This window comes from Lagopus leucura, unplaced genomic scaffold (assembly GCF_019238085.1).
Source record: "Lagopus leucura isolate 7727_CA_CO unplaced genomic scaffold, USGS_WTPT01 Super-Scaffold_100017, whole genome shotgun sequence".
Lineage (NCBI taxonomy): Eukaryota > Metazoa > Chordata > Aves > Galliformes > Phasianidae > Lagopus > Lagopus leucura.
Window position 1 is genome coordinate 6,939,035 of NW_024962271.1, and position 13,155 is coordinate 6,952,189.

Sequence of the window (13,155 nt, forward strand, 5' to 3'; positions counted from 1 at the left end):
TTCATGAAATATCCCCCTAAGGAGACCAGGTCTACTTGCCATTGCAGAGTCATTATAAAGCAAAAGTTTATAAATCACAAGACAAACACCAGTGATGTGTACTCAAAGACCAAATATGAAGAGGTAACATCTCTTTTGCTTTGCTGGTGCAGTGGTTTGCTGTGACCTCAGGACATGATTTCCAACACAAAGTTACCGAACCCACATCTTAACATAAGTCCTCTCCATGTGTTGTGTCTACTGGGTGCACATACAAAAAAAAAAAAAAAAGAGAAAAAAAAAAAAAAAAAAAAAAAAAAGAAAAGAAAACCATCAATAGAGGGGATTCCCCTTTGTTTTAAGTGGGAAGTTGCTACAACTATGAAACTGGGCAAAGGTGCACTACTTTGCACTGTGTTCATCAGCAGAAAAGCAGCCTCCATTAGCAGCACATAAAAGGAGGAGACAGGTTACTTCCATAGCATCTTATGGGAGCTGTTTCTCAAACCATGCTGCTAATGCTGGTGCTTTTCATGTTTCATGTTAGTGCCCTGAAAACAACTGCTGAAAAATACTTAAATTGTGCTGCTGGCACTGAAGTACCCTGGCAGGTGAGAGGTGAGTGGTAAGCAAAAGAAGGAATTAGAAAAATGACAAAGGACTTAACCAACTAACCTCAGAAACTGCTATAAATACAGAGCGCTAAAGCAAGAAAATGCTGAATTACTGGTCTCCCTGTCTTCTGGGCTCTATGTGTGAGTTTTAACTGACTGATTTTTAAACAGACTGATTTTTAACCCATTGTAAACAGGAAGGAGGAAAATTCTAATGGGCTAAACTCAGCCCAGTTATTGTTGCAGGAGAACAGAGAAGAGCAGAAAACGAGACATGGTCATCTGAGTTTGCACCGAAGATATTGGAGAGACACAGCCCAGCAGGCCTGAGCTGCTCTCAAAGGCCACAAGTGACATCCCTCTGGCCACAGCCAGGATGGACAGATTGCATAGAGAACACCTCCTCTCTCTTCCCTTTTGACTAGCCAAGCCAAACAAGGTAATATCTAGATCAGGAATGTGGAATTTTCTCAACTTCAGGCCTTTTGAGCAGCCTGTGCTGGGCTTAGCAACACAGCCATATTTTATTTCTGTCAGGCGGATGAGTGTGGTTTGCTATCTTGTCCTCTCCAACAGTAGCACAATCCTCCCCTTTCTACATGCTATAATACCTATTTGTGCCTAGAACTCCACAGCTCAGGCTGTAATATATATACGTATGCAGAGAAATAATAATTTTGGAAAAAGTGTTCATCAGAGACTAGCTCTGTAACATTCTCTCATACATTTCATCAAATATTCCAAGTAAACATACCAATAATTCATTCATTGACAGGTCCCAATCTCTGCACCCAATTACACTAAGATTTGTGTTCCCGAAGGATAAGCTCTGCTTCCCTCTCCAGAGCCTGCAGGCAGTCCCTGGGCAGCAGCTGTGCTGGGCAAGGCAGCATTTATGAAGTCCAGTAAGGAGTAAACACTTTTATCACAGCAGACAGCTCAGCTCTGTTGTGGCTCCCTACATGCCAGTTAGTCAGAGATCCTGGAGAGATGGACACAGACAGGTCTGAAGAATCAGTTTCCATACAAATTCCTTTGCTCCCATCTCTCACGGTCACTGGACTGAACAGTTACGTTAGAGGGCTTGTTCTCCTTTACCACCAAAGCCACCACCACTGCAGAAATGCAGCAGCATCCTTAGTTAACACAGGCAGATCTGTTTTTGTGTATTATTTCCATGAGCTCTGCTCAGTTTCTCAAAGCAGACTTTGATTCTAGGATTTTTCCCTCTAATAGAATGTAGAGACAGGGTATCTAAGTCATTATCCCCAGCTGTAATTACTTCCCTGTTGCAGATTTTTATTCCATGGAGGCCACATCCAGTGCACCTCCTTTAGCCAGGCAATGCCCTGCTCCTTTCAGGCCTGGCGCTGTTGAGGCGGCTGCCACATCGGCTCCAACGAGTCCAGCCAGGAGAATGAAGGGTTTTCCACCTCTGCCTGCCATACTCTGACCTCCGTGCTACCCAGGAGTTTTGCTGGCTGGGTCCTGGAAGCAGCTCCCATCCTGCCCCTAACTTCTCACACTTCCCAGAGAGCTGCATGGACTCAGGTGGCTGCAGCCACACAGCACCTTTACAAAACAGCAATGTTTGCTGTGCAAGCAGGGAATGCCTGGTTCCTTTTCCATTACTTGATTCAGCAATCTAGAAATAAGAGTTCTTTGCTGATTCCAGCTTCCACTCAGGTGAGCACAGCACTCACAGGTTTAGATGCAAGCTGGGGGGGGAAAGAAGGGTGGGATACAGAAAAACTTTTTTGAGGATTTTTTCTTCCCATTAACTGTTCTGCTGGTCAGAATTCCCTTGGAAACCAAAGACCTGCCCAGTCAGCAACCAAACGAGAAAAACTCTCAAGATTTTTCTGTTAATTACAGGTGCATTAAATGTAACAGAAAATGATTTTAATGTCAATGAAAATTCTTATGTTAATTCAGAAAAGGCTTTGTGCATAACCGAAATTTCTGCTTTTCTATTCCTTTCCTTGCTGTCTTCTGCAGCAGAGCTGGGGGGCCCCTGGCAAGCTCAGCACTCCAGCGCCAGTGCACCACAACCACCGTGCTGGTGCCATACCTCGGCTCTGCAGCTCTGAGCATCAGTAACACAGGAAAACAATCCTACCTCTTCAAGTGTTTTCCTTTAAAGTCCATGTATGCTTCAAGTTCACAATATCCATTAAAATTAATGAGCTTTGTGCTGCAGCTCACATGCAGGTGCGTTTTGTAGAGCTTTGCCTGAATGTGGGCTGTAGGCACCAATTCAGAAACTTTGCCTTTTGGGTAATAGACCGTGCCTTTTAGCCTGGTTATGCCTGAGCCTCGTGCCACCCCACAGACGACTTCACTGGGAAGAGCAGTACCTTACTGCTCGTATAATGTGCCACGGCAGGCACACGTTGTGCTAAAAGAGCATCACTAAGCAGGTCTGCAGAGATACTGAAGAGGGACAACATGCCATACACACACACTGCGTGAGTGAGCTGTGGTCAGTGTGGTATGGAATTGGAATTGAGAGGTTTTGGAAACCCCTAGGTTAGTATTGATGCTAACAATTATACAAGGTCAAAAGAGAGCAAGTGGACCCAGGAGAGCTGGCAGTTTTCTGCTCCAAATTGCAACCCTGACCACAAATGCACTGTGTTTTAGAGGCCACAATCAGCCTCTGGTTATGAACAAATTTGGTCTTAACTTCCTGGCCAAAGCGGAGGATTTGTTTAAGAACTGATTTACACCCTTCTGCCAGTATGTGGTGAATGACAGGATCTGATAATTGGCATTGTTTTCTTGTAATAACATCAGGACTCCACAGATCTGATGAGGAGTTAACAAGTCAATGGTGGTAACACTGGACTGATCCTACGTGCTCTTACGTGTGCTAAATCTGGAGAATTATACAAACTGAATACATCCGAATTAATTTCCCTGCTCTCTCCCAAGAAGAGCAGGAAGTTTTTAGTTGTAAAGGGTGAAGTGGAAAATCTGTTTTGACAATCTCAGTATTGGATGCGTTTGAGTTCATCTGTATCTGGCTATACGGTGTCAGCAGTCATTGTCTGGCAGCTACAACAGGTGAGTCTTGAAACTTGGAGAAGAATGTTGGCCTGGAATTCAGTCCAGCCTGGTGTGACTGCAGAGAGGTGGGGAGAAGAAAAGACCTTGGGTGTTGCTGTTGAGTTCCAGCAACAGGGGAATCTAGGTGACTTACTGTGCAGCTGGGCTCAGAAGAACATGCTTGCTAGGAGAGCTTGTCCAAATGTGGCTTTATAAAAGAATAGAGTTTGCTTTGACAAGAAAAAGTCCGAAACTTTAGGGGGCTCTTTTGTAAATTCCCTCCAAAAGATTGTGTGTTCAGAGGAAAATAAGGCAGAGAAAACAGGAAAATTATACCATGCCTCTTAAAACCTACAGTCATATCACTGCTTTCTGAAACTGTTAAGAAAAGCCTGTGCTGGTTTTCTCTGGAGGGCAGAGCCTCCAGATGGGTGGACGCCATCTCCAGAAGCCAAGGTGCCTCAAGGTCAGGGCATGCACTGTTAGCACCAGCACTGCCTTGGGCCACAGAGCCAACAAGTTTTGCTTTCCTAAAGAGGTAAGAAAACTTTAAAAAAGGTGGGTGTTCTCGGTTAACCAGACGGAGTAAAGGCTGAAGGCAGGCAGGTCCAGTCCGGCAGGTCCCAGCCACCTTGTTCTGCCAAGCGGTGTTGGGGAAGCTCCTCTGGGTCTGTGTGACCACACTGCTCCCACCAGGGAACCTCTGCCTCAATTACAAGGATGTCTGCTCACTTCTCGCACATGAGCAACGCTCCTGGAAGTGAGATCTCTTATAACCTTGCTTCACAAAATAACATATTTATCTTTAACAGAGGGTTAGACAGCAAATACTAATTAACCAAGAATGTAAAGTAAATATATTTACCCTTTATAGCTGAACAATTCACAGGGAGCTCACAGCAATTCTCTGAGATAAATGTTAAACAGGGCTGTAAAAAGAACAGGCCTGTTTTTCATTTTTTCTAATGAAAAAAATGTCATTCTGCTTTCTAACAACTTAAAAATCATATCAAAATTTTCAGTGAAATGGCAAAGTGTGTGCTTGCTGTGGTATAAGGGGATTTAGAACTTTTAGTTCTTTTCCACTTAAAGTCGATGAGATATCTGTCACTGAACTCAGTGGGAGTAAGACTGGATGATTTGGCAGCATCTTTGGGTATTCGACTTTGCACATTAAAAGCTTGGATTTCTGGTTGTTTTTTATTTTTGTTTTTTAAGAGCTACCACATTCCCTTGAATAAATACAATTTGCAGCTCACTTTATAGATGTGCTAAAGTCTTTACAGACTTCCCTTATAATCTGTCATATAAATCCATATTCAAGTATCAACGTGTGAAGGGGTTGCTTTTAGAGGTCCTGTGGGTGAAAACATCAATGGAATTTCTAGAGGAAATGCTCTCAAAGTTGAATAATTGGTCTGTTCAGCTGGTTACTTTAGAAATAAGATATTGACAGTAAGAGTATTCAACATATTTTTTTTCTTTGCTTTACACACCTGTAGCTCACAACTATCAGAGTTGGCAGTTTTGGTGAGAAAACTTACTAAAACTAAGCTAGAGAAAGTGAGCCTTAGATGCAGTAAGTCAGTGCCAGCCTCCATGAATCCCCCAAAACTTGTTAACTTGAATGGCAATTTCAGGTATACAAGAATAGCAGCTTCAACTAGTTATAAGTAGAGGGATTAATACTACTACTTCTGAGATCCTCTCTGTGACTATTATGCTGTGTTTACGTTGTTTCTGCTCACAGTATCTTTTGCTTGTTTCTTTTTTCCCTTGCCTTTCACCCTTTGAAAATCCAGTTTACTTATTTATAAGGTGTTTCATTTAAAAAGCCAACTGGGAAAACTTGTAAGAGTAAAGACTAAGGTGAGCATGTCTAGTTTAGAAACTGTCCTTGGCAGTGGCTGTTTAACCCTTCCCTTTTGCCACAACAGTTGTGTGCTGCTCCAGTGTTCTCTTCTTTGGAGAAGTTATGTAGCCCATAAAAATTCACTGGAAAGAGGGCATCTGCCACATTTAATGCCTAATCTGGCTCCCTTTGCTTATGCAAATCTAATCAATGGACAAATTCTCTTCTCCCAGCAGCTGCACTGTAGTATGAACACCATCAAAGACTTCATCAAAGTTTCTCCAAAACAACTCTGGGATCACTGAAATGCAAAATTAGTTCTCCAACTTTACATTGCCAGCTATTTCCCTCACGTGAGTAAGACTCCCAGAATCAGGTCCTTTGTTTCCATGAATTAGGGCTAACCACATAACTTGGGATCAGACAAGTAAAGCAAGCGAGTGGGCTGAGCACAGTCAATCCTAACAAATTACAATAAGAAATGTATCACGCTGCCTGCTGTCAGGTGTAATTTATGTCATACCAGAGGGGTGACTGGAGAGCAGGTATAGGCAGGAACTGGTCATACCTATACTTGCTCCTGCTGGGCCTGATCTGGCAAGCTGCTGAGAGCTCTTCCCTCCCGCTGAAGTCAACACAAACTGAGTTCATTTAGGACCTAACAGGATTGGGCCTCCTTCAAATACTATTGAAAGATAAACATGATTCAGTGATTGTTTTCCGTTTCCCATTAGCAAGTGATGTCTCTGCGTACGATCATGTTTATACACATGTCCTTAAATGTGCATGTGCTGTATAAATTACAAGCTAAAAGTCTATTTGGGATTTTGGAACACAGAAAAAGAGATAGAGATTGTAACATGAACAGGAAGGTTATTCCCACAGCTTTCACTTTTAGTGAGTGCAAATTGTATTTTATGTGACACAAGCTAAGATTTAACAATGCATTTCAGCATATGCTTACATCTTTCCCTGAAACAGAAGCTAGAAATTTGTTTAATTTCTTGGATTTGAAGCTTATAAATTCATGCTCAAACCAAGAGTTTAATATGCTGTCCAAAATAATCCAGGAAACTCTGCATGTGGATGAGTATGGCTATGCCTCTATATGTGGCCATGCACATCATCATGTGAGCATAATTTAATAGTGCTCTGGCATTCTTTCCAGATGTCTCACCCAGAAAAGCTATCTCCTTCTTCTTTCATCTGCAAGAGATGCCTCTCTCATCCAGAGCACTGCAATGGAAATCTGTGCCTTGTGGAAGAATCACACACAGGCAGCGAAGCACCATCAGGAGCTCCCATCATCCCCACTGAAATAACTGCAAGTTTTATTTTGATTTAACTGGGAATGAGAGGACAGGCTCAATGGGGCAGCCAACCAAGTCTACAGTGCACTGCTGCAAAAAGCCAAGTTATGAAGAAGAAAAGAAAAAAAAACCCACAACAACTAAGATTTGATTTGAAACTTAAAGTGAACCTGCCATCCATAACACATGTAGCAATGCAATCTACATAGGTGGTGGTAAGGGGTTATGTTTTGCTATAAAAATATACACGGCTACTATGTAATCCTTCTGATTTTCAGATCTAGCTCTTCAAGCTCTTACTCCTGTAAGAACTGAAGTTTGAGCAGCTGAAAAAGCATTCAAGCCTTATGAGATAATACTGCAATGCAAACAACATACAGTACACAGCAAAACATCTGGCAGCACAAGAGCTCTGGTCAGTCACAGTTTTGTATTTTTAACTTAATAGAACTACAGAACCTTATGGAATATGCTTCTGGTATCTTCGCAAACAGGAAAAAGATTTTAAATCACTACTCTGTTCTCTTTATATAAAATATGTGAATTTATGTACATTTTTTTATTAAGCAAGTCTGATATGAGGCACATTTTAAAAATAGTGTCAGCAGTGATATTTTAAAACGCAGAAACAGATGTGCTGTTCCATCACAACTACTGAATCTTCTCTGTATTTTTCTACTATGAAGCAATTGTCTGCTCCTCTGTTATAAATCTCTCCCCACCAAACAGACTTCTCTATGATTAAAGTACCACACAAACATTAAACAGCAACTGTTCTGAAAAAAAAATATATATATATATATATATATATATATATATATATATATATATATGGTTTCAGCCTAACCATAGGATACAGGTATTTTAATAATTGTTTCTTTCCCATAGACAATGTAGCAAGTATTTCTCCTTGGCATGAGAACGCAAGTCCAGCTTTATGACATCAGAAGCATATCAAGGTATCTCCATAAATGACATTTATTGCTTGAGAACCTGCCAATTCTGTGCCAAAAAGCTAGTTCTTTAAAAGGAAAAATCCCCAAATAAATCTAGAGCTTTACAGTGGTTGTCAATAAAGAAAAAAAAAGTCCTTCTCTTTACAGAAATACTGGCCATGTGGGTAGCAAAATCTCTGATAACTCGCTGGCCTGAGCTCTGGATTACTTTTGAGTCCATAGTCTCCTTTAAGCAGACTGACAGGCACCTCGATGCTACACATCTACACCTTCTGGTGGTTACACACGAGGCATTTATCCTTCTGAAGCATAACAGTCAGAATGACAAAAGGATGAATCATTTTAGTGATCAATAACTGTAAATCAAAATCAGGTACTACTAAAATGAAAATATTTTAACCCTGAAAACAGCGATCTCTTTCACAGTACCATTACAGGTCTGATGCTACCCAGGCTGACCCATACATCGTGGTGCCCAGTACCCCAGAGGACTGGGACATGGGCAAGTAACAAAGAGACAGTGTTACATGTACAATATTTTCATGCCACCTCAGTTCATAGTTTGATGTATCTGGAGTTCCCTCTGCGATAATACGGCCAGAACTAAATTCTTTTTGCCAGGCTTGTCATCAACATCTTCAGTGCTGATCAGCTACCCTGAAGTATAAAAACTGGATCCAAAGTGTGGCTGCAAGTGCACAGAGCTGCTATACTGGCCACTGCCCACAGGACATAGCTGCTGCCACAGAGGCACTGAGCTATGCCTGACTTTAGGATTTCTGCTGGCCAACAAAAGCATCTGTCTGTCCTAGTATAACTGAACTGTTTTGTTCTCTCAAAAGGGGAAAAAAGAAGTATTTTTTCCCCCTAAATCTGAAAGGAATAGGTTGCTAGGTACAGTTGGAAATAATCCAGGACACCAACAGGTGCTTCACACGTAGCAGTACAGTGCTGAAGACACTGAGAGGAAAAATGAATAGGCTCTCTAAATAATACATAAATTGTACAGGCATTTTTTCTATACAACACCAGTGAAGTTAACGTATAAATTGGAAACTGAATTATTCATAAGTGAATATATAATAAATGGTATTTCACACCAAAATATGCCACACAGGTGCACGAGTATTTCCATGCAATGAACGGAATGAGGCAGAGAGACTGAAAATACAGAAGTCTTACCTGGAGTCTGGGTACTTGGTCAGGGTAGCCAGGCTGCTGGTGTACATGTGTCCTCCTACATCGATGTGCACAGGAGCGTTCGACTTGGTGAGCTGAGCTGGGAGAGGAATTCCTTGAGCAGCCAGAGGAGAAACTGGGGACCGTGTTAGAGACAGACGGGACATGCTTCTTCCCTCCTGGAAACGGAGGACAAAAAGAACAGTTTCTCTTAAATGTAGCAGTATGTTACCTTTATTTTCAGTGTGATCACAGATCTAATCAGATCATTTTTGCATCTGCCTGATCACATATTCAGCTAACAAATTATTGCCACCACTGTAATTAAGTGTATTTGCATCATTTTCTTTAAAGTACCAGAGGGGAAGGGAAAGATGCTTATTAGCCATAAGAAATCAAGAAAAAAAAATTTCAAGGTGTCAGCCTCAAGGGGCATAAAACAAACTGCAAAATTCTAATTAAAGGTCGCGGGCTTATGTGTTAGATGTGAAATATCCCCTGACAAACGAATAACCAATTTGTGAATTGGGATTCAGGGGGTTTTGCAAGTTTGTCTCAGTAACAAGACACCTCTAAATTAGTGACTTCCTCAATACTTAAGGCATTTAGTTCATACATGTAGTAAATTTCATATCAAACTAAGATCAATTTTGTGTCTTATTTTCAATAATTGCAAAATGAATGGATACTTTTTAGTTAAGCCTTAATATTAGATACAAAGAACTAATAAGCTTTCAAACTGAATGCAATGCCTGGAAGCAGTGAAAACAGAAAGATATATATATATAAAAATTGACCTGTGTTTTCATGACAAGAAGCGTTAGAAACCACTACGCAATCTGGCAAGTGAAATTACAAATTCAACATCCACCTAATGGCTACTGCACTAAAAACGTTTGAAAATTAGCAGAATTACTGAATTGGGTCAAGAATCTTCAGCTGATAGACAAAGCAAAAAACACTTAAATGTCTTAAAAATGGAAAGAATTAGCAAGGCAGGAGAAAATTCCTCGGTTCTCTTCAGTACGAAAAGCACGGCTTATTCTGCATGAAACGTGTGTCTCAGAGCTAATTTTGGTTAAATCAGTACAGATAGCATACAAGGCAAACAAAAAAAATCTGCTGTAAGTTTTAGAAAATGTCCATTCATTCTCCCCCTTATGGGTAAAACAACATATGCAATACATTATAACTGAAGATATTTCTGAATATAATCTAATTTTCTTGGTATTTTGTTTTGCAAGCATGCTACCAAACACCCAGACTCTCCCTTCCATCTAAGAAGCACTTTAATACAGCATTACAAAGTGAATTCCCATTTCTCCCACGTTACTTTGATAATGTTTCCTAGAAATCTAAAGCTGGTCTCGTCTTTCTCTTAGCAGCAAATATTTTGCACGAGAAGCCTGGCTGTGACACTCAATGAACATGCAGTTAGAAATATTCTCTGTAAAAATCCAAATCTAAGCTATTAGAAAGGAGCTGAAAAATCTTAATACATCCAGACAGCTTCATAAAGTCATCATAACGTCTCCACTAACTGCATTTATCAGGTTTAGCTCCAAAGGATTTCCTGCATCTAAAGCACAGCAATACATCACCCCATTGTGAATCCACATCCTTTCCTCTTCGGAGGCAGAAGGGACCTCTGCACTGAGCACGAAGCAAATGCCAGCTCTGTCCTAGGACTTCTGTGTCAGTCGATGTGAAATTGGGCATTAACATTTTTACTACAGCACCACCTTCAAGGAAAGTGATTGAATCCTTTCATGACTCAAGATGCTGCTTTCTTGTTTCCCACAAGAGCTTGTTGTGGGCAAGCTTTAGTAAATAGGTCGTATAGCATAAATAAAAGAACTAACTTTCAAAAGCAACTTAGTATGTAAGTACCTGCAGGATTTTGGCGCTCTGTTTACCAGTCTGTGGGTGCCTCATCTGTCTGCCAACACAGAGATTTTTCTTTCTTACCAAAGAGCACTGCAAACTCATGTTCAGTCTGTGCTCCCTCACTTAAATGAAAGGGTCAGGAGACACAGGCTTAATGTCAACCCTGTCTTTGTTCAGACCCTAACTATTATCACTAATGATAAAGGTACAGACCTCGTGCAGCACAGAGCTGCCTTAGAAACACATCTCATGCAGTTTCACAAAACAAGCGCCTAATTAGGGCTCATCTGCACCCCTTGTTACAATTTCCAAATGAAATCAAAGGGCTTCTGTAAACGAGTCTTGCATTTAACCATTTGTCTTGAAACACAGACTTCAATTTTAAAATATGCACAGATAGCTAAAGATCAAGTGATCCGAATCTATTTGTGCATATTTAAGCACGGCTGCTATCTTAGGATTTTGTTTAATGTTAGTATACCAGTAAATTCCTTGATCTGTAAAAAGCCTGAGATTCTCAGTGAGGCCATCCATACTCACACAGTAGATATTTAATTTATACTATTCACTGGAGGGACCTTTTGAACAATCCTCTGCTTTTGGCATCTCTCAGCTAGAGCATGTGTTGAAAAAACACTTAATTATAGAAAATCACTGGAAAGCTAAAATAGTTCTCAAAGTTTTATGGCTTCTCATACTTACTGAGGATGCTACCGGCTTTTTGGGGGAGGAGGGAGAATTAGAACACAGGCTTTTCCCTTGCTTGGAGAGGATTCGTATTGAAAATGAACCCAACGTGTTTATGAGAGCTGTGGACTTCAGTCATTTCCTATGTGCAGATTATCAGGGGGCGTAATTGTTGAGCGTAAGGACACTGAAAGCACTTCTAGTGCTCCAAGAAATAAGCACTCTCATTTCTTAAGGTACTGTAACACTATTTCTAATGACTCCTTCCTCTCCTTAATGTAAGACGCAGATAAAATTCATCACACTGAATAATGCACTTATTTTATGCACAAAGCAAAATCCTAAATGTATTTATCCAGTGAGTCTTTATGCACGTATTTTCTAATACTGATGTGAAAATTAAAACCTTAAGGGTGAATATTGCAGGAACACTAACTAAATTCATTTATTAAACCATGTAAAATAATCCTTGCTCTTTAGTTGCCTGCAACAGGATACAGCATCCCAACTAGTGGCACAGGCAATAACCCTGCTCTAATAAGTAACACGGGAACCTGCTGAAGGCAAAATCAATAGAGCCCGATTCCCAAATTATCTGAATATTTAGTTTTTCAAACATTGCACACCAAGATCTTTCAGAGCCAGCTTATCTTTTTCTGCCTTTCTAAGCTAACTGCATAAGTACTGCTTGTAAAAACTATTTGCCCATGCAAAGTGAAATAATCACAATGCCATGCTCATTTACACACAAAATGATTTTGTGTCCCATTGTGCTCACAGTTGTTCAGCTCTCTAGGGGTGATTAAACTAGCTATGCTGCTACAGCTTGAGATGATTTCACTGAATCGTTTCTCCATGAAGTTGCTTCTTTGCTAAGCTGTTATTTTAACCATAAAAGGTAAACAGAAGGCAGTTGTAAGAGCTCCATTCAGCTCCGTGCCCAGGGCTATAACCCTAGGGCAGAGAATGCTGAAAGACTGCAGAATTTTCCAGGGTGTTGCCTTTCTTGCTCTAAAGCCTTCAGGAATACTGTTCATTTAATACACACTCTAGATGATACATTTCAGATCCTACTAAAAGAAAGACTTCAAAAGTCTAAGAACTTTTGGGCGGATGAAGCTTTCCCACCTCTGCACATAGCCCGGGGCCATGGTAACCAATAGTGCTGCTGATGTTGGGAAAATACAGTAGAAATAAACTGCAGAGAGCAGAGCAGACAGATAGGGACAGGGAAGGTGAAAGGTTGCAGGAGAAGCAAGCGGCAGCCTGGAAGGGATAACGAGCAAAAAGGGGGGAGAGCGGAAAAGGAGGCAGCTCTGAAGGAGGGACAAAGTTAAATCGAGGAGCAGGCACTTAAAAAGACTACAGATGGGAAGCAAGACTAATTGCGGATGTAAAAGCGCTTTGTTTCTAAAGTTTATTGTTGCCAGGATAAAAATTAATTGAAACTAATGCTGTTATTCACTCGTGCAGTTTAATTCCTTCATGCACATTCGAGACGTGAAATGAGCACCGCAGGTTCCAGGAGCCGCCAGTCCCCGCTCGCTCCGCCCGGGCGCCTGCGGGGCCCCGCGGGTCGCGCCCCGCGCCCCGCCCGCAGCAGGACCGACGCCCGCCGACGGGCGCTGCGGCCGCTCCGCTCC

General features: G+C 41.2%; 1 protein-coding gene across 4 annotated transcripts in view; it reads right to left on the bottom strand.

Annotated features, from left to right (window-relative positions):
- KCTD15 (potassium channel tetramerization domain containing 15) overlaps positions 1-13,155 on the bottom strand; it is a 42,083-nt gene that overhangs the window by 26,907 nt on the left and 2,021 nt on the right. For all 4 annotated transcript variants that reach the window (XM_042877191.1, XM_042877193.1, XM_042877190.1 and 1 more), the window contains exon 3: positions 8,942-9,117. In XM_042877191.1, the coding sequence (XP_042733125.1) occupies positions 8,942-9,117 (176 nt within the window). The remainder of the gene's footprint in view (positions 1-8,941; positions 9,118-13,155) is intronic.